We start from the raw sequence: 25,983 nt of genomic DNA, 5'->3' as shown, positions 1-25,983 counted from the left end.
AAAAAAAAAAGAAAAAGAAAAAAAAAAGAATCATTTGATGCTGATCATAAATGCAAAGTAATGTGTTGATACTACCTCACTGGTTTGGGGGATGAGATTTCATTTTGTTCTTCAAGGTGTGTGTGTATGTGTGTTTGTGATGTGTGTGTGTGTTGGGTGGAGGGAATAGAGTGTCTGCGTCTTGATCTGGACAAGAGACTGGCACTTGGGATGCCAGCCTTCCCTGGAAGAATTTTCTGGGCAGACTGTGCTAGAGTTCATGGCAACCCCCCCCTCCATCCCCCACCCTCCCCCCAATACTCCTCTAGACTGAATGAATAAGTCAGATTTAGGGAAAGTACTTCTGGGTACAGTGGAGGAAGCAGTGGGGAGGAAGGGCCTAGGCCCCCCAAAAAGGAGTGGAGGTTGAAAGGAGGAGTTCCTAGGGAGAGAAACCTGAGGACAGGGATCCAGGTTAGGCTCTGGGGTCCAGGTGTGCAGGGCCCTCCCCCCCATCTCCTAGTAAAGAGAACTTCTTTGCTGGTTTTCACTTGAATTATAGGAACAGTTAAAATAAAAAATTTAGTGCTTTCCTTTACTCATTAGAATTCTCTTTAGTTTTTCCCCAGCTCTTCATGTGAAGTCATGCTGGGGAGAATTCACAGCTGTGCCCCCCTGTGAATACAGCTGCATTTCATCCAGAGGAACCACACAGGAGTTCTAGGCTGCGAGTAGCAGCCAAGTGGGTAGTCCAGAACAGAATGAGAGAGAGGATCAAGTGAAAGACCTGGGGGGCAGGCCTAGCCCCCCGCTTCACAGATACCAAAATCCAAGGATGCCCAAGTCTGTTGTATAGAATGGTATTTGCATAAATGGTAAATAGTATTTGCATAAAACTTATGCATTCTCTAGGATAACTTTAAATCATCTCTAGATTACTTGATACCTAATACAATGTAAATGCTATGTAAATTGTTGTACATATAATGTAAATACCTGTACATGGTTGCTGGGCCTTACTGGATTTTTTTCCTCCAAATATTTCCTTTTTTTTTTTTTTTTCTTTGCCCATGGCATGCTGAACTTCCTGGGCCAGGGATCAAGCCCACACCACAGCCATGACCACACCAGATCCTTAACCCACGAGCCACCACAGAACTCCCCCAAGTGTTTTCAGTCCTTTGTTGGTGGCAGCCTCTGATGCAGAACCCAGTGAGAGAGAGGGCCGACTGTGCCAGAGAGAGGGGACCTTTAAAATGGAGGGAAATGCTTACGCTTGGGTGTCATATATATCATCTCATTTAACACTCAAAAAACTCTAGAAGTAGAGTTCTCATAGCTCAGCATTAACAAACCCAACTAGTATCCGTGAGGACTCGGGCTCAATCCCTGGCCTCTCTCAGTGGGTTAAGGATCCAGCACTGCCATGAGCTGTGGTGTAGGTTGCAAACACTTCTCAGATCCTGCGTTGCTGTGGCTGTGGTGTAGGCCGGCAGCCACAGCTCCGATTCAACCCCTACCTAAGCTGGGAATTTCCAAATACTGCAGGTGCGGCCCTAAAAAGACAGGAAAAAAATATTTCTAGAAATAAGTGTTATCCCCATTTTACAAATGAGACACTATGGCCTAAAGAGGCTACCTTGCCAAAATACACAGCTAGTGACTGTGATCAGATCTGAACCCATATCTGTGGATCCGATTGAATTATAATGTCTCCTCCTGGTTCCTGTAGCAAAGGAGGTTGGCAGTTGTGGCAGCCTGTCCATGTACCGGGGATATTTTCTATTCTTTTTTTTTTTTTAATTTTATTTATTTATTTTTTTTACGGAATAAAATACATATATTTAAACACAATTACATTCACACAGATTATTATATCATGGATCTTAAGAAATAGATTAAGTGACTCCCTCTGGAGAAGTGGAATGGAAAATATGCTGAGACAAATAGGAAATTTATTCTATACTTTAATCCCATTTTGTATGGCTTTCATCTTAGTATTATCTATTACATTTCAATTTTTCTTTAAAAGTTAGCATTATATTAAAATTGTGTATATTATGCAACTAAAATTTATAAAGAAGAAAGCCTTATATACCATTAAATATTTTATATAGCATAATAAAAAAGAATAACTTAACTGGTAAGAATAACAAAAATAGGAGTTCCCGTCGTGGCGTAGTGGTTAACGAATCCGACTAGGAACCATGAGGTTGCGGGTTCGGTCCCTGCCCTTGCTCAGTGGGTTAACGATCCAGCGTTGCCGTGAGCTGTGGTGTAGGTTGCAGACGCGGCTCGGATCCTGCGTTGCTGTGCCTCTGGCGTAGGCCGGTGGCTACAGCTCCGATTCAACCCCTAGCCTGGGAACCTCCATATGCCACAGGAGCGGCCCAAGAAATAGCAACAACAACAACAACAACAACAACAACAAAAAGACAAAAGACAAAAAAAAAAAAAAAAAAAAAAAAAGAATAACAAAAATAATACACCCTCTGAAAATAAGTAAAATATAAAATGCATAAATTGGTTAAAAAACAGTGTAACTATATAAGTATGTCCTCACAATTTGTTACATCTTATTGATTCTTCAATATAGGCATTACACCATTCTAGGTGATGTGATAAACAAGACATTATAGACCTTACATTGTACCATGGAGAGAAATGGTTATTAATAATACAATTGTAGAACTGTATTATTTAATTATCATAAATTCTTTGATGGAGAGGAAATCAGAATCAGATCTAAGAAGACTTCAGCATTCCAAGAATGATGTCAAATGACTCCCTTTATGGTGGATTATACACTTATTTACTATGAGATATATTTCTTCTCCAGAGATTCCTTGTTTGTGTATCAATTGCAGATTTTTGGCTTGCAGTTATTCTGAAGTTTTGATAAAAGAGTCTATATGTATATGAGATTGTTTTAAGTTGTTGTTCTCTTAATTGCAAGTTCATCTCCAGTGTCCTGCATTTGCACCCACCTCTTCTCATGATTTCTGATTTTGGTGGTATAATTGTGCATGGATGATTTCGTATCTTTACTGTATATATACCTTTACTGGTGGGCCTTGTCATTTGTGGAATTTTTGTTCCTGTTGCTGTCTTTTCTGCCTAGAGAAGTTCCTTTAGTATTTGTTGTAAGGCTGGTTTAGTGTTGCTGAATTCTCTCAGCTTTTGCTTATCTGTGAAGGTTTTGATTTCTCCTTCAAATCTGAATGAGCCTTACTGGGTAAAGTAATCTTGGTTGTAGGTTTTTTCCTTTCATCATGTGAAGTATATCATGCCACTCCCTTCTGGCCTGCAGAGTTTCTGCTGAAAAATCTGCCGATAACCTTATTGGGGTTCCCTTGTATGTTACTTGTTTCTTTTCCCTAGCTGCTTTCAAGATTTTCTCTTTGTCTTTAATTTTGGTCAGTTTGATGAATATGTGTCTTGGGGTAGTCCTCCTTGGGTTTATTTTGTATGGTACTCGTTGTGCTTGCTGGATTTGAGTGAGTGGTTCCTCTCCCATGTTAGGGAAATTTTTGGCTATTATCTCTTGGAATATTTTTTCTGTCCCTTTCTCTCTCTCTTCTTCTTCTGGCATCCCTATAATATGGATGTTGGTGCATTTAATGTTGTCCCAGAGTTCTCTGAGACTCTCCTCATTTCTTTTCAATCTTTTTTCTCTTTTCTGTTCTGCATCCTCCGTAATTTCCACTAATCTGTCCTCCACCTCGCTTATTCGTTCTTCTGCCTCCTGTATTCTGCTGTTAGCTGCTTCTAGTGAATTTTTTATTTCAGTTATTGTATTTTGCATCTCTTCTTGTTTAAGTTTTATATCTTGTATCTCTTTGGTCAGTGTTTCCTGTAAGTTATCCATCTTTGCCTCCAGTTTATTTCCAATGTCTTGCATCATCTTCAGCATCAACAGTCGAAAGTCTTTTTCCTGGAGGCTAAGAATCTCCTCATCACTTAGCTGATTTTCTGGGGTTTTTCCTTTCTCCCTCATCTGAGTTATAGTTCTCTGTCTTTCCATTTTTATAGGTTTTTGGTTCGGTGATGTTTTGACAGATAATAGAGCTGTAGCCTCTCTTACTTCTGGTGTCTGCCCCCCTTGTGACTGAAGTCTGTATGGGGGCTTGCTGTAGGCTTCCTGATGGGAGGGGCTGATGCCTGCCCACTGGTGGGTGGAGGGTGGGGCTTAGTCTCTGGATGGGACTAGAGGCAGCTGTGTGCTTGGGAGGTCTTTAGGTAGCCTGTTTACTGAGGGGCGGGTCTGTGATTCCACCTGGATTGGTTGTTTGCCCTGAGGCTTCTCAGTGCTAACTGACAGGGTGGAGACAGGTTTTCCCAAAATGGCCCCCTCCAGAGAAAGGCAGCTGCTGAATATTCTCAAGAGCTTTGCCTTCAATGTCCTTCCCTCACAATAAGCCACATTCACCCCTGTTTTCCCAGGATGTCCTCCAAGAACTACAGTCAGGTTTGACCCAGATTCCCACGGAGACCTCACTCTGCCCTGGGACCCAGTGCACATGAAAGTCCATGTGCTCCTTTTAAGAATGGGGTCTCCATTTCCCCCAGTCCCGTGGAGCTCCTGTGCACAAGCCCCACTGGCCTTCAATGCCAGATGCTCCAGGGGCTCTTTCTCCCATTGCCAGAGCTCCACACATGAGGATTTGATGTGTGGCTCAGAACTCTTACTCCTGTAGGTGAGTCTCTGTGAACCAGTTAGTTTTCAGTCTGTGGAACTTCCCACCCAGGAGGTATGGGGTTGTTTATATCACGAAATCGCCCCTCCTACCTCTTGATGTGGCCTCCTCTTTTTCTTCTGGAGTAGGGTATCTTTTTTAAGGTTTCTGGTCCATTTGGGTGGAGATTGCTCAGTCTTTAGTTGTGAATTTTGTTGTTTTTGGGGGAGAAGTAGAGCTCCAGTCTTTCTATTCTGCCATCTTAATCCTCCACCATCTTGAAGTTGCCGTCTCTATTCTTTTTTTTTTTTTTTGTCTTTTCTAGGGCCACTCCTGCAGCATATGGAGATTCCCAGGCTAGGGGTCTAATCAGAGTTGTAGCCACTGGCCTACGCCAGAGCCACAGCAATGAGGGATCCGGGCCATGTCTGCAACCTACACCACAGCTCACAGCAATGCCAGATCCTTAACCCACTGAGTGAGGCCAGGGATCGAACCCTCAACCTCATGGTTCCTAGTCGGATTCACTAATCACTGAGCCACGACGGGAACTCCTCTATTCTTTATTCTACAAAATTTGGTGCTCACTTCGGCAGCACATATATTCTATAGAATTTTATTTGATGCTTTCAAGCCTATATTGCTTCTCTTGTTCACAGAAATAATAAAGACGTTAAAAAGAGAAAATAATAGAATCAGTGGTTCATGGAAAACAATGTGAAATGCTTCTACCTTGGGAGTGATAGGTTTTATCAGCCCCTATTTAGGAAGACAGTCTATCACAAACATGGGAGGAGTTCCCTGGTAGCTCAGCAGGTTAAGGATCCAGCATTGTCACTGCTGTGGCTCAGGTCACTGCTGTGGTGCAGGTTTGATCCCTGGGCTGGGAAGTTCAGCATGCTGTGGTTATAGACACACACACACACACACACACACACACGGGAGGAAAATGTAGATTCTGTCCTGATCTCCTCACTAGCTGTTTGGCTTTAGACAAGTGACTTACCATCTCTGAGCCTCAGTTTTCTCATCTTGAAAATGATTCCTGGGGAGTTCCCATCATGGTGCAGTGGAAACGAATCTGACTAGGAACGATGAGGTGACAGGTTTGATACCTGGCCTTGCTCAATGGGTTAAGGATCCGGCGTTGCCATGAGCTGTGGTGTAGGTTGCAGATGTGGCTCAGATCTGGCATTGCCGCGGCTGTGGTGTAGGCTGGTGGCTACAGCTCTGATTAGACCCCTAACCGGGGAACCCCCATAGGCTGCGGGTGTGGCCCTAAAAAAGACAAAAGACAAAAAAAGAAAGAAAATGATTCCTACCTCACAGACTTGGTGTGAAGGTCAAAGAAGGAGATAAATGATAAAAATGTCTTGGGTTGTGGAATGCAACTTGTACCTTAATATGAGTATTAACTCTATTAGATTTGCAGCAGCTGCTCTTTTGTTGCAAGAAAGGGGACCCCCTTTGACCACTTCCTGGACCCAGTTTCTGTGAAAGCAAGAGTCAGAGGCCTTTAGCCAAGTTAAATGAATGATGGTTGATTCTGCCAATTTATTTCCTACTCCAAGGTTTATTTTCCTCTTATCCATACATCTGCATGTCAGGAATAAATTTTCCCCCTACAATATCATTTTTTGATGGAAACTTCCAGACTTAGATGGGAGAAAGGAGGGGGTAGAACAAAAGCCCACATTGCTTCAGCATTTCAATCAACAACCTCATTTTCTTCTAACAGTCGAAGTGAACTTCTTATGAATAATGGATGATAACCTGATGAATATGCACACAGCCTATTATGCCTGTGAGGTTTGGTGAATAATTTATGAGCTAAAATGTTCCTCACCTTGTTACTGTACAAAAATTATGGAAAAAAAAAAACCCATATTTACCCTTTGAGCGGGTAGGGTGATCTGTCAGAGTGACAGCAGCCCAGCAATAATTTCACATCATTGCTAAAATTAAAGTAAATAGATAAAATATATGCATTTCAGGGTCGGGGGGGCTGTTAAAAAATGGAGCATACACAGCCACACTCCTTGCCACATGCAAGTTTTCCAAACTCTGGCTTCTCACCTTAAAATAGCCCTGCATTGTTAAACAGCACTCAAGAACCTTCTCTTGGACGGCCCATTCTCACAAGGACTTCAATATGACCAGTCAAGGTGGACAATAGCTTCCTTGTTTTAACTGTGGTTGAAAACTGGCCAACCACAAGCCATGACATTGTAAAACTGAAGACATCAGAGATTTTTTTAAAAAGGGGAAGTCCTAAAAGCTTTCAGAGAAGAAGCAGGTAAACACATGGGGAGGGGGAACCTGGCCAAGAAGCATTTGGAAATGCATTTCCATGGCTGTCTTTCCTCACAGCTGAGAGGCTTTATTTCCTGCTGACCAACCTGACTCCCTGCTGTATCATGCTCACTCCCACCTGCCCAAGCCTCATTCCCTTAGCAACAGCAGAAATGCCTTGAAGCTGGAGGGAGGAGGGGCAAGATTAACTATGCAGATAAGGAAGGGGCTTGGAAAAATATGTGTGGATCCTGGGGAAATTTGGTTGCTCCAGGGCAGGTTTTGAAGATGTGAAACTGGGTCAGTTCTCAATCAGGTAAAATAGGATCCTAGGGATTACCTACTTAGATTCCAAGAGCTTTCTAGGAATAGAGGACAGGGTCAAAGGAGACTCTTACTGTTAACGGCATCCCTGATAGCAAGGAGCTTGGAGGAGGCCCCATAAAAGAGGAAATGTTATGGAGTTCCTGTTGTGGCTCAGCAGTAACAAATCCGACTAGTATCCATGAGGATGTAGGTTTGATCCCTGGCCTCGCTTAATGGGTTAAGGATCCTGTGTTGCCATGGGCTTCGGTGTAGGACACAGGGCTCAGATCTCACATTGCTGTGGCTGTGGTGTAGGCCAATAGCTACAGCTCCAATTCGACCCCTAGCCTGGGAACTTCCATATGCCATAGGTGCCACCCTAAAAAGACGAAAAATAAATAAAAAAATAAAAAGGAGGAAACATTAGGCCCTATCCTGCATCTGTTGGGTTAACTAGTATATTCTCAGGAAACAAAATGGGAAGCCCTAAAACTGCAGATTAGGTAATGAAGTTATTGGGACAATGACATAATTAAAATAACATTTTGGTATTATTCAAGAAGACTTCTTGGAAGGGGTAAATCTTGAGTAGTTTGCAAAGAAAGAAGAGACCCAGTTGAATGGGAAAATTAGAGGTATATATGACCAGACCTTCCTGACTTGAAACCTGCTTATCTTTCCAACCTCATTTTGAAAATTTCTCCCCCATCACTTGCTGTGTTCCAGCCACATGGATCCTCTTTCAATTTCTTTTTCTTTTTTTTTTTTGTCTTTTTGCCATTTCTTGGGCCACTGCTGCAGCATGTGAGGGTTCCCAGGCTAGGGGTCGAATCGGAGCTGTAGCTGCCAGCCTACGCCAGAGCCACAGCAACACTGGATCCGAGCCACGTCTGCAACCTACACCACAGCTCACAGCAACGCCGGATCCTTAACCCACTGAGCAAGGCCAGGGATCAAGCCCACAACCTCATGGTTCCTAGTCGGATTCGTTAACCACTGAGCCATGACAGGAACTCCCTCTCTTTCAATTTCTTGAACACCAAGTTCTCTTCCTGTCTCACTGTCTCTGTAGTTCCATCTCCTGCTTATTCTGTCTTTTAAATTTTGCCTTAGATGTGACTTAAAAGGCAATTTCCTCAGGGAGGTCTCACCTGCCTCCATGTTATTCTCTCTCATGTCACCTTCCAGTTTTTTCTTCTTTCTTCCTTTCTTTCTTTCCTTCCTTTCTTCCTTCCTTTTGTCTTCTTAAGTCTGCACCCATGCACCCATGACATATGGAAGTTCCCAGGCCAGGGGTCGAATTGGAGCTGCAGCTGCCGGCCTACACCACAGCCATAGCAATGCTGGATCCGAGCCACATCTGTGACCTACATCACAGCTCATGGCAACAGCAGATCTTAACCCACCAAGCAAGGCCAGGGATTGAACCTGCATCCTCAGGGATACTAGCCAGGTTTGTTACTGCTGAGCCACCACAGGAACTCCACCTTCCAGTTTTCTTATTCGTCGTAAGTAATGATATATTTATGTGTTTATTTTTTGTTTAACATCTGTTTCCTTAGTAGACAATAAATTCCAAGACAGCTGTCTGTTTTGTTTTCCACTAGACACTTAGCATTCAGCTCAGTGTTTGGCACATGGTAGACAATAAATATTTGTCCAATAAATGTAGGCTCAGAGGCATGGGAAGTTGGAGTGATGGAGACAAAGAAAATATGCTGGGTTGAGGATACTGTTGAGAGTTTTATTTGGCATGGAAAGCAGAAGGAAGTCACTAATGACATCTCCCTATGTCCTCATGGAAAGATTTGTATTGTTGATCTTTTTTCTTTTTTCTTTTTTGGCCACACCATGGCACATGGATGTTCCCAGGCTAGGGACCCAATCCAAGCCGCAGCTGCGACCTATGCCACAGCTGAGGCAATGCCAGATCCTTAACCAGCTATGCCAGCAGGGGATCACACCTGCACCTCTGCAGCAAACCAAGCCACTGTAGTTGGATTCTTAACCCACTGTGCCACAGCAGGAATCCTGTGGATATTGTTTCTGATTATAAAATATACTTATTCCAAAATATTATATTGTAATATTGCAAAAAAAGACTGCATTGCAAGTATTGGTGGGAATGTGTAACAACTAGAACTCTCATACATTACTAGTAAGGATACAGACTGGGTCAAACATTTTGGAAAAGTATTTAGCAGTATCTACAAAAGTTAAACATATACCCCAAACCTAGCAGTTCTACTCAGTATTTATGCAGGAGAAATGAGTGCCTATATTCACTAAAAGACTTATTCATGGCAGCTTTATTCATAAAAGACAAAAACAACCCAAATGCCCATCAATAATAGAATGGATAAATGATCATATAATTATGCAGTGGAATATATGTAATAATAAAAAAAGAACAAATAGGAGTTCCCGTCGTGGCGCAGTGGTTAATGAATCCGACTAGGAACCATGAGGTTGTGGGTTCGGTCCCTGCCCTTGCTCAGTGGGTTAACGATCCAGCGTTGCCGTGAGCTGTGGTGTAGGTTGCAGACGCGGCTTGGATCCTGCGTTGCTGTGGCTCTGGCAGAGGCCGGTGGCTACAGCTCCGATTCGACTCCTAGCCTGGGAACCTCCCATATGCCTCGGGAGCGGCCCAAAGAAATAGCAAAAAGACAAAAAAAAAAAAAAAAAAGAACAAATAATATTGTTACACACAGCAACATAGATGAATCTCAAAACCATATGTTGAGGAACAGAAGTCAGACACAGAAGAGTACACGTACTGTCTGATTCCATTTACGTGAAGTTCAAGAACCAGCCAAATTAATCTATGGCGATAGAAGTAATTATAATGGTAACTGAAGTTAACCTATCAAGGAACCCAGGGGAGGGAGTTCCTTCATGGCTCAGTGGGTTAAGAAACCAGTGTTCCAGCATTGTCACTGCAGCAGCCCGGAGTTATTGCTGTGGCTTGAGTTCAACCTCTGGTCCAGGAACTTCCACAGCAAAATAAATAAATAACAAAAAAATAATGTATGCTCAGACTCAAAAATTTAAGCAAGAAAAAATGAAAAAATAACAATAAATAAAGAAAAGATTTTTTTTAAATAAGAAAAAAAAATTAAGTAGGGAGTTCCCACTGTGGCTCAGTGGTGATGAACCTACTATTATCCACGAGGACAAGGGTTCAATCCTGCTCAGTGGGTTAAGGATCCGGCGTTACCCTGGGCTGTGGTATAGGCCGGCAGCTGCAGCTCTGATTCGACCCCCAGCCTGGGAACTTCCATATGCTATGGGTGTGGCCCTAAAAAAGACAAAAAATAAAATAGAGCAGAAGTGTATACAATATAAATTTAAGGTTTCCCAAAGAAAACCATAATCAATGTTTCGGTGTATGTCTCCCTGGAACCCCTTTGATCACATCCATTTCTTTCTTTATCTCTGATATCCATGTCCTCCAAAGCACTCGATTTATCTGTGCCCAGCACCAGACCAAATCACACAGACTAAGTTTTTATTCATATGACAATATTCCGTAGCAATACCGAGCTGCTTCTTTACGTAAACAGCAGTGGGAAATACAAAAATGAGTAAGTCACAATCCGTGCCCTTGAAGAAGTTACAGTCTAAGAGGAAGGACCACAGGGACTACCGACCAAACCGAACCCCAAAGAACTGTGATACCATGTCATATATTAGAGTTTCACAAGGGCAGCTGAAATGGATTAAAACTAGTGTACAGGTAATGATGACTTAAAACTGCATAGTGCTTAGAGTTTTCCAAAGTTTTTTCACAGGTTCACAATTAAACTTCTTAACCCTGTGAAGTAATGATTATAAATATTACCCTCGGAATTCCCGTTCGGCTCGGCGGTAACAAACCTGCCTAGTAGCCATGAGGATGCAGGTTAGATCCCTGGCCTTGCTCAGTGGCTTAAGGACCCTGCGTTACTGTGGCTGTGGCATAGGTTAGCAGCTGCAGCTCTGACTTGACCCCTGGCCTGGGAACTTCCATATGCTGCAGGTGTGGCCCTAAAAAGTAAATACATACATACATTTTTAAAGCAATGAAGAAATGACTTTCCTGAACTGCTAGTGGAAGAGTTGAGACTAAAACAAATATTCTGACTCCTAATCCATGGGTAACTCATAAATCTTCCAGTTGTAGGTAAGGTTCTGGAAAGCGTGTAGTGCTGGCCTAGAGTCCCCTGGAGCTCCTCCCCTCTCCTCCCCTGTGGTGTCCATCCGCGGGGTTGGGGGGTTAAGGAACAGTCTTGGGTGGGCTGAGGGCCGCACTTGAATTCTCCTCACCCTACCTCTAACTCATCTATGCTTTAGGTCATCACAAAAGTTTGGTGCTCCTCTTGGGGCATGGGGCTGGGGGCTGGGGAAGCAGCGCAGGCTGATAGGCTGCCTCAGCGTTGGGATCCACAGATACTGGATTTACAGAGCCTCCTTCCTCCCCAGTTCTCACCTCCTTCTTTCTCGCCCCCTTTGATCTTCCAACTCCTTCCTCTTTCATTTGTCAACTACTTCTCAATCCGTTTCCCTCTCCTCCAGAGGGTGCCTCTTCTTATCCCTGCTCCTTGCCCTACCTTCAAGAGCCTCTAGATTAACCAAACTCTCCCCACCATCACCACCAACAAAGCCAAACCTTGTTTTTTCTCCATGCCACAGAACATTTATTTTTTACAATACTTTGGACAAGAAAGCAGGCAAGTTGTCTTTCATACGAGACAGCCCACAACCGCTACTGAGGTGGCAGGATGGTGCAGGGGCGCGGTATTCAAGCCCTGGATCCCCTCCCAGAGATGAAGCCGGGGCACAACTACTCCCGGTGGTTGGTTCAGCGCCGGAGCTATGTCTGACTTCTCTTTTCTTGCAGTGGGGTCCCGGCCTGGAACTTGGGAATGGACGTGAACTTGACTTTCAACGTTGAGGAGGGCAAGTGATTGATTTATCGAGAGGAAAGGTGGCCTCGGGGAGTTACCGCCGTCACTGCCCCAACCTTGGGCTGACAGGAATGTGGCAAAGGATCCCCAGTCCCGTCCCCCGTGCTCTGACTCCCACTCTCCCACCTTCCAAAATGAAGCGAGCTCCAGCAGCACCTCGGGGGAGGCCGGGTGAGCGAGGTGAGGGCTGCTTGATTCGTGCCCCTGACCTTTCACTCCTGTCCCGAGAGTGAGCCTCTGGGGCCTCCGGGGTGGCAAGGGGCTGAGGGTCCCCTCCCCACCCCCAACGCCCGTTCTAGGCTCCCCAGATCCCCTCCCTTCCTCGCTCGCTGGCCCGCCCGCCGCCCCCGGCGGCTGGCGCGCGCGGTGCAGCATGCGGCAAAGCTCTTTGCATAAATTATGCTCATGACGCAGCAGCTAAAAAAATCCAAGTAGCAGAAGGAGGGAAAAAAGGGGGGGAGGGAAAAGGGGGGGCCGTGGAAGGGGGAAAAGGAGAAAAATATATATACCTGACCGCCCCCCCCAACCTTCGCTTCCCCTTCCCACTTCCCGGCCGTCCCCCCTCCGCCCAGCGCAGCCCGCGGAGTCCCTTTCGGTTCTGCCCAGCCCGGGCTGGGGGCCCGGGGGCGGCGGCGGGTCCCGACCGGCTCCCGGGCCGAGCCGAGCCCAGCCAAACCGCACTGGCTTCTTTGTCTGCGGGCGGCGGCCGCCCCGGCCCCGGCCCTGGCCCCCGGCCCCCTGGCCCGAGCTGTGAGATGAATCTCTAATCGGTGGCCGCCGGGCACCCGGAGCGAAGGCGGCTCGGGCTCGGGCTCGGGCTCCGGTAAGTAGCGGGGTCCGGGGCGGGGAGGGGTTTGCAGGGAGGGGGAGGGGGCCGGGCAGGGGAGGTTTCGGGTTTGGTTAATATGCAATGCCCGTAATTAGCATAATTTATATATTTATGATAAAGAGAAAAAATGCCGCGGGGCCGGGGCGCCAGGATGCTGGGCCGGGGCGGCGGGGAGCTCTGGGAGTGGGATGGCGCGCGGCCGCCCGCCGGGGGCCTGAGACCCCGGGGACCGCGCCCTCGCCCGCCTGCCGGCGGGTCTGGACCAAAACGGGGAGGGGGCGGCCGCCAGGTGGACCCCATGGGGAGCTGGGACCTGGCCCCTTCCCGCTTCTGCCCCTGGAGCCCAGGTGGGGTACGGACCATAGGGGACGTTCTTTACCCAGACCCGGTGGCGACCGGGAACGGATTCTCGCCCCATAGGAGACCCCGAACGCCTGGGTTCCCACCGGTTAATGTCAACTGCGGCGGCCAGAGCTACCTGCCACAGTTCTCCCCAAGCATAGTACACAGGGAGGACTGGTGGGACTCGGGGTTAGGGACCTGGGTGCTGCTGGAAGGGTGGGGGAGTGGTGGGAGGGTCACCATCGAGCTGAGCATGAGCACTTCATAAATATTTAATAACAATATTATTATTAATAAATAGTCCTCATAATGGACTCGATATATGTTCCCTGGGCATTCTCACCTGGCAAGGCCAAGGGCGCCCCAGGGTGCCTTGTACCCTCCACTTTAGCATCAGCATCCCCTTATTTGCCATTGGAAGCCTAAAATCTTCGCAGAAAAGCCTCAGCTGCGGAGCCGGGGCCAAGGAGGGGGCGGGGAGATAAAATGCAGTGGGGACGCCTCCGTGGGCAAATGAAAAGCTCTTTGCAAAGATTTTAGCCCCATCTGCTCTTCTGTATTCCTTGTTCCAAAACTAGAGGGCTGGTCTTCAATTGTTCATAGACATATATATCTCACCTCCCTTTTTTCATCGTCTAAGACGGCCACCAGTGAGCAGTAGGGCCTTCTGAGAAATAATTCTGTATATTCCATTTTGATTGAAGTCAGGGTGCTCAGGATGGTATTTCTGTGACCTGTTACTTTGTATATCTGAGATACACCTTTGTTCATTTGGTCATTAGTTTAACAAAAAGACACACTATGTGCCAGCATTGAACAATACTGATAGAACTTCAATACAAATAGAACTTCCTGTCTTGGAGTTTTAATTCCAGTTAGAGGGGTGAGGGGTGTGAGTGGGAACAGGCAGATCAACATAAAAAAAAGATAATATAGTGATATTGTGTGTGTGTGTGTGCGCGCGTGCACGCATGTGCACACACAAGAGAGCTCATAAGAGAGATGGGTAGTTCTCTTAGAGATACTACTTAGCAATTAAATGAATCAAGGAGTTCCCAGTGTGCTACAGTAGGTTAAGGACCTGGCGTTGCCACAGCTGTGGCACAGTTTATAGCTGCAGCTCTGATTTAATCCCTGGTCCAGGAACTTCCATACATTGCAGGTGCAGACAAAAAAAGAAATGAGTCAGAAGAAATCTGCTGGAGTTCCCATCGTGGCTTAGCGGTAAGGAACCCAACTGGTATCCCTGAGGACACAGGTTTGATCCCTGGCCCCGCTCAGTGAGTTAAAGGCTCTGGCACTGCCGTGAGCTGTGATGTAGGTCGCAGAAGCAGCTCAGATCCAGTGTGGCTGTGGCTTAGGCTGGTAGCTGCAGCTCCAATTCAACTCCTAGCCTGGGAACTTCGATATGATGCAGGTGTAGCCCTAAAAAGCCAACAAAAAAGGAAGAAAGAAAAGATCATTGTAACAGTACCATTTTACTTACATGATCTCATATCATCATTATAACAACCCCATAAAACTTGCCCATTTAATCCACATTTTAAGGAATTCCTATCATGGCTTAGCGGAAGCCAATCTGACTAGTAACCATGAGGATGCAGGTTCGATCCCTGGCCTCAGCTGGCCATGAGGATCTGGCGTTGCCCTCAGCTGTGGTGTAGGTCAAAGATGCAGCTTGGATCTGGCATGGCTGTGGCTGTGGCTGTGGCTGTGGCTGGCGGCTACAGCTCCAATTAGACCCCTAGCCTGGGAACCTCCACATGCCATGCGTGTGGCCCTAAAAAGACTAAATAAATAAATATATAAAAATAAAAAATAATCAACATTTTAAAGGTAAGGAAATTAAACTTTGAAGATATTAAATCAGTTGGCTAGGTGTGCATGGCTATTTCATGGCCAACCTGGGATGTGATATAGGTTTCTCCTAAGCCTATACTCTTATCACGCCCTCCTTTTTTTTAATGGCCACACCTGCAGCATATGGAAGTTCCTGGGCCAGGGACTGAATATGAGCCATAGCTGTGGCAACACTGGAACCTTTAACCCACTCTGCCTCCTCTTCAACCTGAGCCCCTGCAGTCAGATTCTTTTTTTTTTTTTTTCTTTTTAGGGCCACACCTGCAGCATATGGAGGTTCCCAGGCTAGGGGTTGAATCAGAGTTACAGCTGCCGGCCTATGCCACAGCCACAGCAATGCCAGGTCCGAGCCAAGGCTGCAACCTACACCACAGCTCACAGCAACACCACATCCTTAACCCACTGAGCAAGGCCAGGGATCGAACCTGCAACCTCATGGTTCCTAGTCAGATTCGTTTCTGATGTGCCACAATGGGAACTCCTGCAGTCAGATTCTTAACTCACTACACCACAGCAGGAACTCCTACCCTTACCTCTCTTTGATCTTCAACTTTCTCATCAACAAAAATGGGGGTTGTAATAATTGTTAATTGTTGTTTGTGTTTTATAAGATAATTCCAGGGTAAGATCTCTTATTATTTAAGCGAAAACAGAGAGGTAAAGTAACCTGCCCATCTGTAGACAGCCACACAATTGCTTGAGCTTCAGCATGTGTTTGCTCTGTGGTCTCATGGGGCTGGTGTCAAAACTGAATAACAATAGTTAACCTTTACTGAACCCTTGTACAATTTACTACCACACTGTCCCAGTTTCAAATTTGGTAACTGAGGCATTAAGAGGTTAAGTCCTTGTCCAAGGTTTCACAGCTAAGGAATGTTAAAACTGAGAAATAAACCTTGGTTCCTGCTATACCAAATTGAAGTGAGATAATGTATGTAAATTTTTATAATAGCTATGATCTTCCAAGCACTTGCTATGTGCCAGGCACTGATCTAATTTTTTTTTTTTTTTTTGTCTTTTTATCTTTTCCAGGGCCACACCCAAGGCACATGGAGGTTCCCAGCCTAGGGGTCTAATCGGAGCTGTAGCCACTGGCCTACACCACAGCCAGAGCAACGCAGGATCCAGCTGCGTCTGCAACCTACACCATAGCTCACGGCAATGCCGGATCTTTAACCCACTGAGCGAGGCCTGGGATCAAACCTGCATCCTCATGGTTCCTAGTCGGATTCATTAACCACCTAGCCACAGTGGGAATTCCTGATCTAAACTTTTTAATCCATTACTTTATTCAGTCCTCGTAACAGCCCTGTGAATTCAGTGCCATTACTCTCATTTTTACAGATGAGGGAAACTGAGGCACAGTCGAAATCTTTTATCCCAAGTTTGAGTCCCACAGCTAGCAAATATCAAAGCTGAAACTTTGGGAGTTCCCTTGTTAAGGATCCGGCATTGTCACCGCCAATGCTGTGGCAAGCCTTCCCTCCCTGGCCTGAGAGTTTCCACATGCCCTGGGCATGGCCAAAAATAAAAAAAGAGAGAAGAAAAAAAAAAGCTGAGATTGTGAACTTGAAAGTGGTCTGCTGAGTGGTCCCTGTAATACTTCGAGTAAAGGGGAGTGGGTCCCCATAAATGATCCATGATACTATTTTTCAGCAGATGGGAAGGGAAATCTGTGTCCTGTGGCCAGAAATGGAAAAGGGTGTGAGGACAGGAGGAAAAGCCCTCAGGTGATGACAGCTTGAAAAACGTATCAGCCTGCCCAGAATCGGGCAATTTAAGAACTGGGCAAATGATGCTTGCAAGCAGGAGGAGACGTCATTGTGTTTCTTTACACCAGGTACTGCAGCCACATGGACCAGGGTGGAAGGGATGAGAAGTGAGGAGGGATTCTGGGCACACAATAGGAAGAGTCAGCAGTATTTGAGGGAGTAAATATAGAGGCAGACTGGAGTTCCCGTTGTGGCTCAATGAGTTAAGAATCTGACTAGGGGAGTTCCCGTCGTGGCGCAGTGGTTAGCGAATCCGACTAGGAACCATGAGGTTGAGGGTTCGATCCCTGGCCTTGCTCAGTGGGTTAAGGATCCGGCGTTGCCCTGAGCTGTGGTGTAGGTCGCAGAATGCAGCTTGGATTCTGCGTCCTGTGGCTGTGGCATAGGCCAGCAGCTATAGCTCCGATTCGACTCCTAGCCTAGGAACCTCCATATGCTGCTGGTGCGGCCCTAAAAAGCCAAAAAAAAGAAAAAAGAAAAAGGAGTCTGACTGGTATACATGAGGATGTGGGTTCAGTCCCTGGCCTTGACCAGTGGGTTAGAGGAACTTGCAAATGATGGTGCAGGTCGCAGACTCTGCTCAGATCTGGCGCTGCTGTGGCTGCGGTGAAGGCTACAGCTGCCATTTGACCTCTAGCCCATGAACTTCCATATGCTGCAGCTGCAGCCTTAATATATATATGCATGCAGATGTAAGAGAGAAGGCAAGGATGATGACAAGGTTTTTGGCCTGAGCATCTGTGGAAGGATGAAGCTGCCATTTGCTGAGATGGGGAAGGCTGCTGCAGGTGAAGCAGTTTTGGGATGGAAATCAGGAGTTGGGTTTTGAACATGTGAGTATGTTATGATGTGAGCAATCCATAGGTACTTGGATACATGAGTCTGAAGTTCCTAGGTGAAGTCCAAGTTGGAGAATTAGTCTTGATGGTTGTCAGGCTGGGTGAGACCATCTCGGGAGCAGGTGACCAGTGCATTGCCTGCACCACCCAGCGCAGCCCCAGCTACCAATGTCTGCTAATCTCCCGTTTCCCTGTGGCCTTTTAAAATGGCAGCTCTGCAGGAGGTAAGTGGGTGCACAATTTCAATATTGAAAAAGTGGGAGGGGAGTTCCTGTCATGGCTCAGTGGTTAATCTGACTGGGAACCATGAGGTTGCAGGTTCGATCCCTGGCCTTGCCGTGAGCTGTGGTGTAGGTTGCAGAAGCGGCTCGAATCCCTTGTTGCTATGGCTCTGGCGTAGGCCGGTGGCTACAGCTCCAATTAGACCCCTAGCCTGGGAACCTCTATATGCCACGGGAGCAGCCCTAGAAATGGCAAAAAGACAAAAAATTTTTAAAAATAGGAGTTCTGGAGTTCCCATCATTGCTCAGTGGAAACAAATCTGACTAGCATCTATGAGGCCACAGGTTCGAGATCCCTGGCATCACACAGGGGTTAAGGATCAGCTGTTGCCATGAGCTGTGGTGTAGGTCTCAGACGCAGCTCAGATCCAATGTTGCTGTGGTTCTTGTGTAGACTGGTGGCTGTAGCTCTGATTTGACCCCTAACCTGGGAACTCCCACATGCTGTGGGTGTGGCCCTAAAAAGACAACAAAACAAAAACAAACTGGCAGTTCTCATTGTGGCTCAGTGATAATGAACCAGACTAGTATCCATGAGGATACGGTTCAATCCCTGACCTCATTCAGTGAGTTAAGGATCCAGCGTTGCTGTTAGCTATAGTGTAGGTTGCAGATGCAGCTTGGATCTGGCATGCCTGTGGCTGTGGTGTAGGCTGGCAGCTGCAGCTCCAATTTGACCTCTAGCCTGGGAATCTCCATATGCCGCAGGTGCAGCCCTGAGAAGATATGTGTATATATATATGGTGTAGAGCTGAAGATGCTGATGGCAACAAACAAACAAATAATAAATGTGACTTTCTTTCAACTGAATACCAGCATAACTCATTTCAGCTCAACTAGTCATTCCTTCAATTCAATGCAGAATACCCTCCATCCCCCAAAATGACTATAATGAGGAGCTACTTCGCATTGTGAAAACAATTTTTAAATTTTTTTAATTTTTTGTCTTTTTGTCTTTTTTGGGGCCGCTCCTGCGGCATATGGAGGTTCCCAGCCTAGGGGTCGAATCGGAGCTGTAGCCACCGGCCTACGCCAGAGCCACAGCAACATGGGATCCGAGCCGCTTCTGCAACCTACACCACAGCTTATGGCCATGCCGGATCCTTAACCCACTGAGCAATGCCAGGGATCGAACCCGCAACCTCATGGTTCCTAGTTGGATTCCTTAACTACTGCGCCACAACGGGAACTCAGAAAACAATTTATTAACAACTGTAACTGAGACAGGTCATTCTTCCAGGAATACATTTTGACTAGTTTTTGCCTCTGAAGATAGTCTTCTTCCTCCTGAATCTCCTTCACCAATTTTGCTTTCTCTTCATTTAATCCTTGTTGGGAAGATTCTCATTCACAAAATCATTTTGGAGACTCCTGTGTGGCCCAGTATCCAGTGACTTAGATTCACATGCATCGTTGGTCTTAAAAGTATTTTTCAAATATTTTCTTCTCACTTATTCTCTTGAAATTTCAGTTTTCTTCTATTGAAAATGCTGGTTTGGGAGTAACCATTGTGGCTCAGTGGTTAACACACCTGACTAGTATCCATGAGCGTGCAGGTTTGATTCCTGGCCTTGCTCAGTGGGTTAAGGATCCGGCATGACCATGAGCTGTGGTGTAGGTTGCAGATGCAGTTTGGATCCCGAGTTGCTGTAGCTCTGGCGTAGGCCAGCAGCTACAGCTCTGATTCGACCCCTAGCCTGGGAACCTCCATATGCCACAGGTGCAGCCCTAAAAAGACCAAAAAAAAAAAAAAAAAAAAGGAAAAAGAAAAAATGCTGGTTTCTCTAAAGAGACCTGATTGTTTTCTTCATTATCAATTAGAAGAAACTTTTCAATGCCATTTAATTACAGGGATTAAATGAAGACCTTTTTTTTTCTTCGTCATTCTCTACGTGTTGCAGCTACAGGTTGTTTTCTTTTTCTTTTGTCTTTTGTCTTTTTAGGGTTACACCCCTGGCACATGGAGGTTCCCAGGCTAGGGGTCAAATTGAAGCTACAGCTGCCAGCCTACACCACAGCCACGGCAACAGCAGATCCGAACCACATCTGCGACCTACACCACAGCTCACTGCAATGCCAGATCCTTAACCCACTGAACCAGGTCAGGGATCGAACCCGAAACCTCATGGTTCCCAGTCGGATTCATTTCCACTGCATCATGATGGGAACCGCAGATTTTCTTGAACAAGTGCATATGGAGAGGTGATGAATTGGCACCTCCAGGCCCCTGGAGTGCTGGGTAAAGTCCAGCTGAGTCTCCTGGACTTTCCACCTTGGAAATGCAATTTTGGTTTATCCCTGCCTCTCTGCCTTTCCCAGAGCATTCAAAAGCCCATATAATGGAATTTTATCCAGCAGTGAAAAGGAATGAAGTACTGATACACACTGCAACATAGACAAACCTTGAAAACATTCTGCAAAGTCAAAGAAGCCAGACACAAAGAGGCCCCATCTTGCATGATTCCATTTGTATGAAATATCAATAGGCAAACCATAGAGAGAAAGCAGTTTCGTGTTGCCAGGGGCTGGGGGTTGTCAGGGAGAGGTAGTAGCTGCTGATGGGTGTGGGATTTCCTTTCGGATGATGAAAATGTTCTGGAACAAAATAGTGGTGATGGTTGCACACTGTTGTAAATGTACTGGATTTCATTGAATGGACACTGTAAAATTGTTAAAATGGGGAGCCCGTTGTGGCTCAGCAGCAGCCAACCCGACTAGTATCCATGAGGTTGCGGGTTCAATCCTTGGCCTTGCTCAGTAGGTTAAGGATCCGGCATTGCCATGAGCTGTGGTGTAGGTCACAGATGCGGCCCAGATCTCATGTGAGCTGTGGCTGTAGTGTAGGCCAAAGCCATAGCTCTGATTTGACCCCGAGCCTGGGAACTTCCGTATGTTGAGGGTGTAGCCCTAAAAAAAGCAACAAAACAAAACATTAAAATGATGACTTTGATGTTAGGTGATTTTTACCTCAATTAACAAAAAAACAAAAAAGGAAAACAGGAGTTCCCGTCGTGGCGCGGTGGTTAACGAATCCGACTAGGAACCATGAGGTTGCAGGTTCGGTCCCTGCCCTTGCTCAGTGGGTTAACGATCTGGCGTTGCCGTGAGCTGTGGTGTAGGTTGCAGACGCGGCTCGGATCCCGAGTTGCTGTGGCTCTGGCATAGGCCAGTGGCTACAGCTCCGACTAGACCCCTAGCCTGGGAACCTCCATATGCCGCGGGAGCGGCCCAAGAAATAGCAACAACAACAACAACAAAAAAAAGACAAAAAAAAAAAGGAAAACAAATGAAGCAAACCAAGGCATAGAAGAGGAGGAAGAAGAGAAAGGTGAAGAATCCAGAAACAACAATTCTCTGAGCTTAATGTCATCATTTGTAACATGGTAATAATCTCACGTCACCCAGCAGGCATGAGCAATACGTGACTTAGAGTATAGCACAGTGGGCATCAAAATGAATATTAATTGCCTTCTTTTCTTTTTTCTTTTCTTTTTTGGCCACCCCACGGCATAGGGAAGTTTCCAGGCCAGGGATCAGATCTGAGCTGCAGTTGTGACCTATGCCGCAGCTTCGACCACGCCAGATCCATAACCCACAGTGCCAGGCCGGGGATCAGACCTGCGTCCCATTGCTCCCAGGATGCGCCAGTCCCATTGCACCACAGCGGGAACTCCTGCCTTCTTTTCTATATGAGTGTCTAAAACTAGTTATCCCCTTTTTACCTCGATTTCTTGTGAATGTGGTTTGTGGCTCTAGCCGGACACCCTGGTCTCGCAGGGGCGTCTCTCATTCACTGCACACGACATCTGCTCCACCGTCTAGATTGCTGTCCTGCCTCCCGTGTTAAAGGCCAGTACGTTCTTGGGCGACAGCCACAGAATCGCCTGAGCACTGACTCTGTGCGACCCACCAGCTGAATCCGATTCTCTGGGGATGTTTGTTTTAGTGAAATCTGGGGGGTTGCATTTTTTTTCTTTTGTCTTTTTAGGGCCACACCTGAGGCATATGGACGTTCCCAGGCTAGGGGTTGAATCGGAGCTGCAGCTGCCGGCCTACACCACAGCCACAGGCATGCCGGATTCCTAACCCACTGAGAGAGGCCAGGGATCCAACCTGAATACTCATGAATACTGGTCAAGTTCTTAACCCACTAAACCACAACAGGAATTCCTGGGGCGGCGGGGCAGGGGGGGGGGGGTCCTGCATTTTTAATGTGTTTCAGGTGCAGATCAGGCACCTTCAAGTTTGAGACGGCTGTTTTAATTCACTCCTATCTTTACCATATCTTCCAGGAAGTCCATTCAGATGCGCCCCCCCCCCCCCCCCGAAGTCCTCTAATACTCAATGTGATCTTTGCTTGTGTCTTGTTCTGAGTGTCTGGGTCAAAGTCACCTTGGGTTCCGCTGGGTCTGTTCTTCCCCCTGGGCCTGGGGCGCTCCCAGGGACAAACGCCTGGCGCTATCTTTCCTTTTGTCACCCTGGTTCCTCCTGAGTATAGGTTCTCCTAGGATGCTTTAAGAAGTGAGACACTTTGGTTTTAAAATCCTTAGAATCCGGAGTTCCTATTGTGGCTCAGCAGGTTAAGAACCAACTATAGCCATGAGGAAAAGGGTTTGAATCCTGGCCTAGCTCCAGGGGGTGGTCAAAGGATCTAGCGTGGCCGCACATTGAAGTGTAGCTCACAGATGCGGCTTGGATCCAGCATTGCTGTGGCTGTGGGTGGCAGCTGCAACTCTGATTTGACCCCTAGCCTGGGAACTTCCATATGCCTCAGGTGAGGCCCTAAAAAGAAAAACTAAAATCCTTAGAATCCTATTTCCTTTATTTCTACAGATAACTGGGAAAACTTAGCTTCCCTCTCCCTACCATTCTACTTCTGACTTTTTGAGATGGCGTGGAAATTATATTACTGTGTCACGTCAGCCTTTGCTTCTCCCATCCCATCTCACCCCACAGGATGTGCTAGGTGTGGGCCAGCCCCACCCGACCCTGCAAGTGACCATGGATCCTGGAGCTGGGCCAGACTCATCGCTGACTGTCAATGAGCAGGTATCTTTTGGCAGAAGAGGCAAGGAAGTGAGGGTGATGGACCAAAGGGTGTGGGCACAGAGGACTCCATAGAGCCCCTCACTGTCTGGTTCTTACCAAAGTTCATGGTCCCTTCATCCATCCAGATATAGTTGCCAACTGGGCTTTCTCAGGGGCTGAGTCTGGAGACTGAAGCTGTGACTAGTAATAGTGAAATCGAAGTGTAAAAATAGGGAGCAGTTTTCTCCTGCTGAGATGCTGCCTCCCAGGCTTAAGTCCTTATTTTACCCCAAATAAAACATAACTCTCAGAAAAAAATAAATAAAAATAAAAATAAATGTACATGGGGGAAGATGTGGGTATCAGGTAATTTATTCCTCTTGCATATACAACCTTTTCTAATTTTTCTTGCAATGGCCTTTTATTACTTAGACTTCTACTACAGTTTTTTAAAGGAGAAAAAAGATTGACATCTCTTAAAATGTTATTGGAGTGACATCCTTCATAGGTCAAGTTTGAGTCAGAAAGGGAACTGCTTTGTGGGGCTTATTGCGCTGGTACTCTCCTGATGGGTCACCTTGTTGATTTTTTTCCAGCAGAGTCTCTGGCTGGATCCAGTTTTCAGGCTTAAGAAGTGTGTTGTGGGAGTGGCTTCCGGCCGAGTGCAAGGAAGGCCTGACACCAAGCTTTTTAATGTACAGGATGTCTTTTTTTGTGTGTTGCTGTTTTGTCTTTTTAGGGCCGCACCCTCGGCATATGCAAGCTCTCAGGCTAGGGGTCGAATCGGAGCTGCAGTTGCCGACCTACACCACAGCCACAGGAACTCGGGATCCAAGCTGCATCTACAACCTACACTACAGCTCACAGCAATGCCGGATCCTTAACCCACTGAGCAAGGCCAGGGAGCGAACCTGTGTCCTAATGGATACTAGCCGGGTTCCTTAACCGCTGAGCCACAATGGGAACTTCCACCCTTTTACCTTTGAGGGAACTTCTGTACTGTTTCAAGGGATGTGAAGAGGGATCTGCTGCTGCTTGTTTTTTTGGTTTTTTTTTTTCCTTTTTCTTTTTTCAGCTGCCCCGCAGCATTTGGAGTTCCCAGGCCAGGGATCAGATCTGAGCCACCGCTGCAACCTAAGCTGCAGCGGCAGCAACACAGGATCCTTACCCACTGTGCCGGGGATCGAACTTGCGTCCCAGCACTCCCAGCTGATCCTGTTGCGCCGCAGCGGGAACTCCAGGATTTGCTTCTTGTCCCAACTTAGCTGTGGATCCTGTGTCAGGGGCCATCATAACCACACTCCAACATCTTAGCGGCCAAGAAGACATCCTTGCAAGGCTGTGGGAGGGCGGTTTACCACTCCCTGAACTGAGTCCAAGAGAGGGAGCAAACAGAAATATCCCCAAGGGGTTTGGCTCTGGGGGCCTTTTTCTAGCTTGGGTCAGGCCCTGCCCCCATCACCAGGGCCTACTTGCATCTGGAAGCTGCAGTCTGCTCCAGACTCTGAAATTCGCACAGAGCACACAGTCGCTAGGACAGGAGGTCTGCATCCTGACACGCCTTCTCCTCTCTCCCCCAACCTTAACTGTACCCCTACCCTTACCCGTACCCAGAGCCCCGGCTCCCCAGGGCTCTATCGGCCCCTCCCCCCAGCAGTGTCCCTGTCCTCTGTTTGCAGGTCATCGTCATGTCAGGCCATGAGACCATTCGCGTTCTGGAGGTTGGAGTGGACGCCCCAATCCCTGCTGAGGAGGAGGGCAAAGCGCTGGAGGGTGTGGCCGCTGAGGGCTCCCTGAGCGGAGGCCCTGCCCAAGCTGGTGAAGCTGCCGGCGGTGACGCTGGGCCAGACACCCCAGACTCCTCCGCAGAGGCAACTGGTACGAGGCCACTGCTTCCACGTGGCATTGCTCTGCCCAGGTCCTTTCCTGTGTTCCCTGGGGGGAGCCAGCACGAATCCCAAGGGCCTTGATGGCTTTAGGGTCTTGTCTTCCTGTCCATTGGGCAGCCTCCAGCCACAGCCTGTGGTGTGGGTCAGCTCCTAGGACACGCCTCGCCCCTGGAACTTCAGTTCTGGCTTCTGCCACTTACAGACCTAAACTGGGTCAGGTCAGGGGGAGATGGGAAGAGAGTGGCAGGGCTCAGCTGAGGGGATTGGATCAACCCCAGAGATGGGCTCCCAGGTCTAAACCAGACCTTCAGGCCCAAAGAGGAGCGGATTAAACTGCCAGGATCCTGCACACGCTTCCAAATCAGTAGCTTTTGGGATATAGCTGGGAGGCCCCGGGAGTTGGGGATGGGAGGGCGTCTTCCCTACCTTGGACTAAGGGCGTGTGTTAGGGAAGGCCTTACAGAGTCCCAGCTGCTTTCTCCCAGCTGGGCTGGCATGTGTCTAGCCTGGTGGACTTAACTGTGCTATTTATTATTCTCCAAAGATGACTTTAGGACGTATGCTTGACCCTCCTGCATGAGGAGTGGGTATGGCTGACCACGCACTGTCTCCCCTAATGACCCTGCCATACAGCCATGAGACAGCCAGGGCTGTCCTGAAAGCTGGGGCAGGTCCCAGGCAGGCACTGCTCTCTGGGCACAGGGCACCCTTCCATTGACTTTTCTCATCAACACCTTGCAGAACAGATGTCTCCTTTTGCAGGCAGCCTGGGCCCTCCCTTGTCAGTTCCCCTGGAAAGCTGTGATTCATCTCCCCTGGCCTTCTGCTGAACTTCACCCCTTGCCTAGATTGGAGATCTGGGATGATGAGGGTGGGCCAAGAGGAGAAGTGAAGAAGAGAGCAAAGACAAGAGGCAGCTCCTAAACCAAAGTCCTACGAGATCG

At 47.1% G+C, this 25,983-nt stretch overlaps 1 protein-coding gene and 1 long non-coding RNA gene across 8 annotated transcripts in view; one reads left to right on the top strand and one right to left on the bottom strand.

The window, feature by feature from the left end:
* LOC146403181 (uncharacterized) overlaps positions 1-25,983 on the bottom strand; it is a 329,068-nt gene that overhangs the window by 267,051 nt on the left and 36,034 nt on the right. The gene's annotated exons all lie outside the window — the stretch shown is intronic.
* POU6F1 (POU class 6 homeobox 1) overlaps positions 12,058-25,983 on the top strand; it is a 29,755-nt gene continuing 15,829 nt past the window's right edge. For 2 of the 7 annotated variants that reach the window (XM_021081724.2, XM_021081722.2), the window contains exons 1-3: positions 12,633-13,022; positions 23,079-23,171; positions 24,830-25,028. In XM_021081724.2, coding sequence (XP_020937383.2) covers positions 23,124-23,171; positions 24,830-25,028 — 247 coding nt within the window. In that variant the 5' untranslated portion in view covers positions 12,633-13,022; positions 23,079-23,123. Of the gene's footprint in view, positions 12,380-12,632; positions 13,023-21,322; positions 21,506-23,078; positions 23,172-24,829; positions 25,029-25,983 lie in introns of those variants that run through there. The other 5 variants (XM_084955671.1, XM_084955670.1, XM_021081723.2 and 2 more) reach the window with 4 other exon arrangements.

This window comes from Sus scrofa, chromosome 5, assembly GCF_054392235.1.
Source record: "Sus scrofa isolate SSC_HxYL_T2T_F1_AM1 chromosome 5, Sscrofa_HxYL_maternal_Yorkshire_Landrace_v2.0, whole genome shotgun sequence".
NCBI lineage: Eukaryota > Metazoa > Chordata > Mammalia > Artiodactyla > Suidae > Sus > Sus scrofa.
The sequence above is the reverse complement of the archived record's forward strand: the minus strand, read 5'-3'. Positions and strand labels throughout refer to the sequence as shown.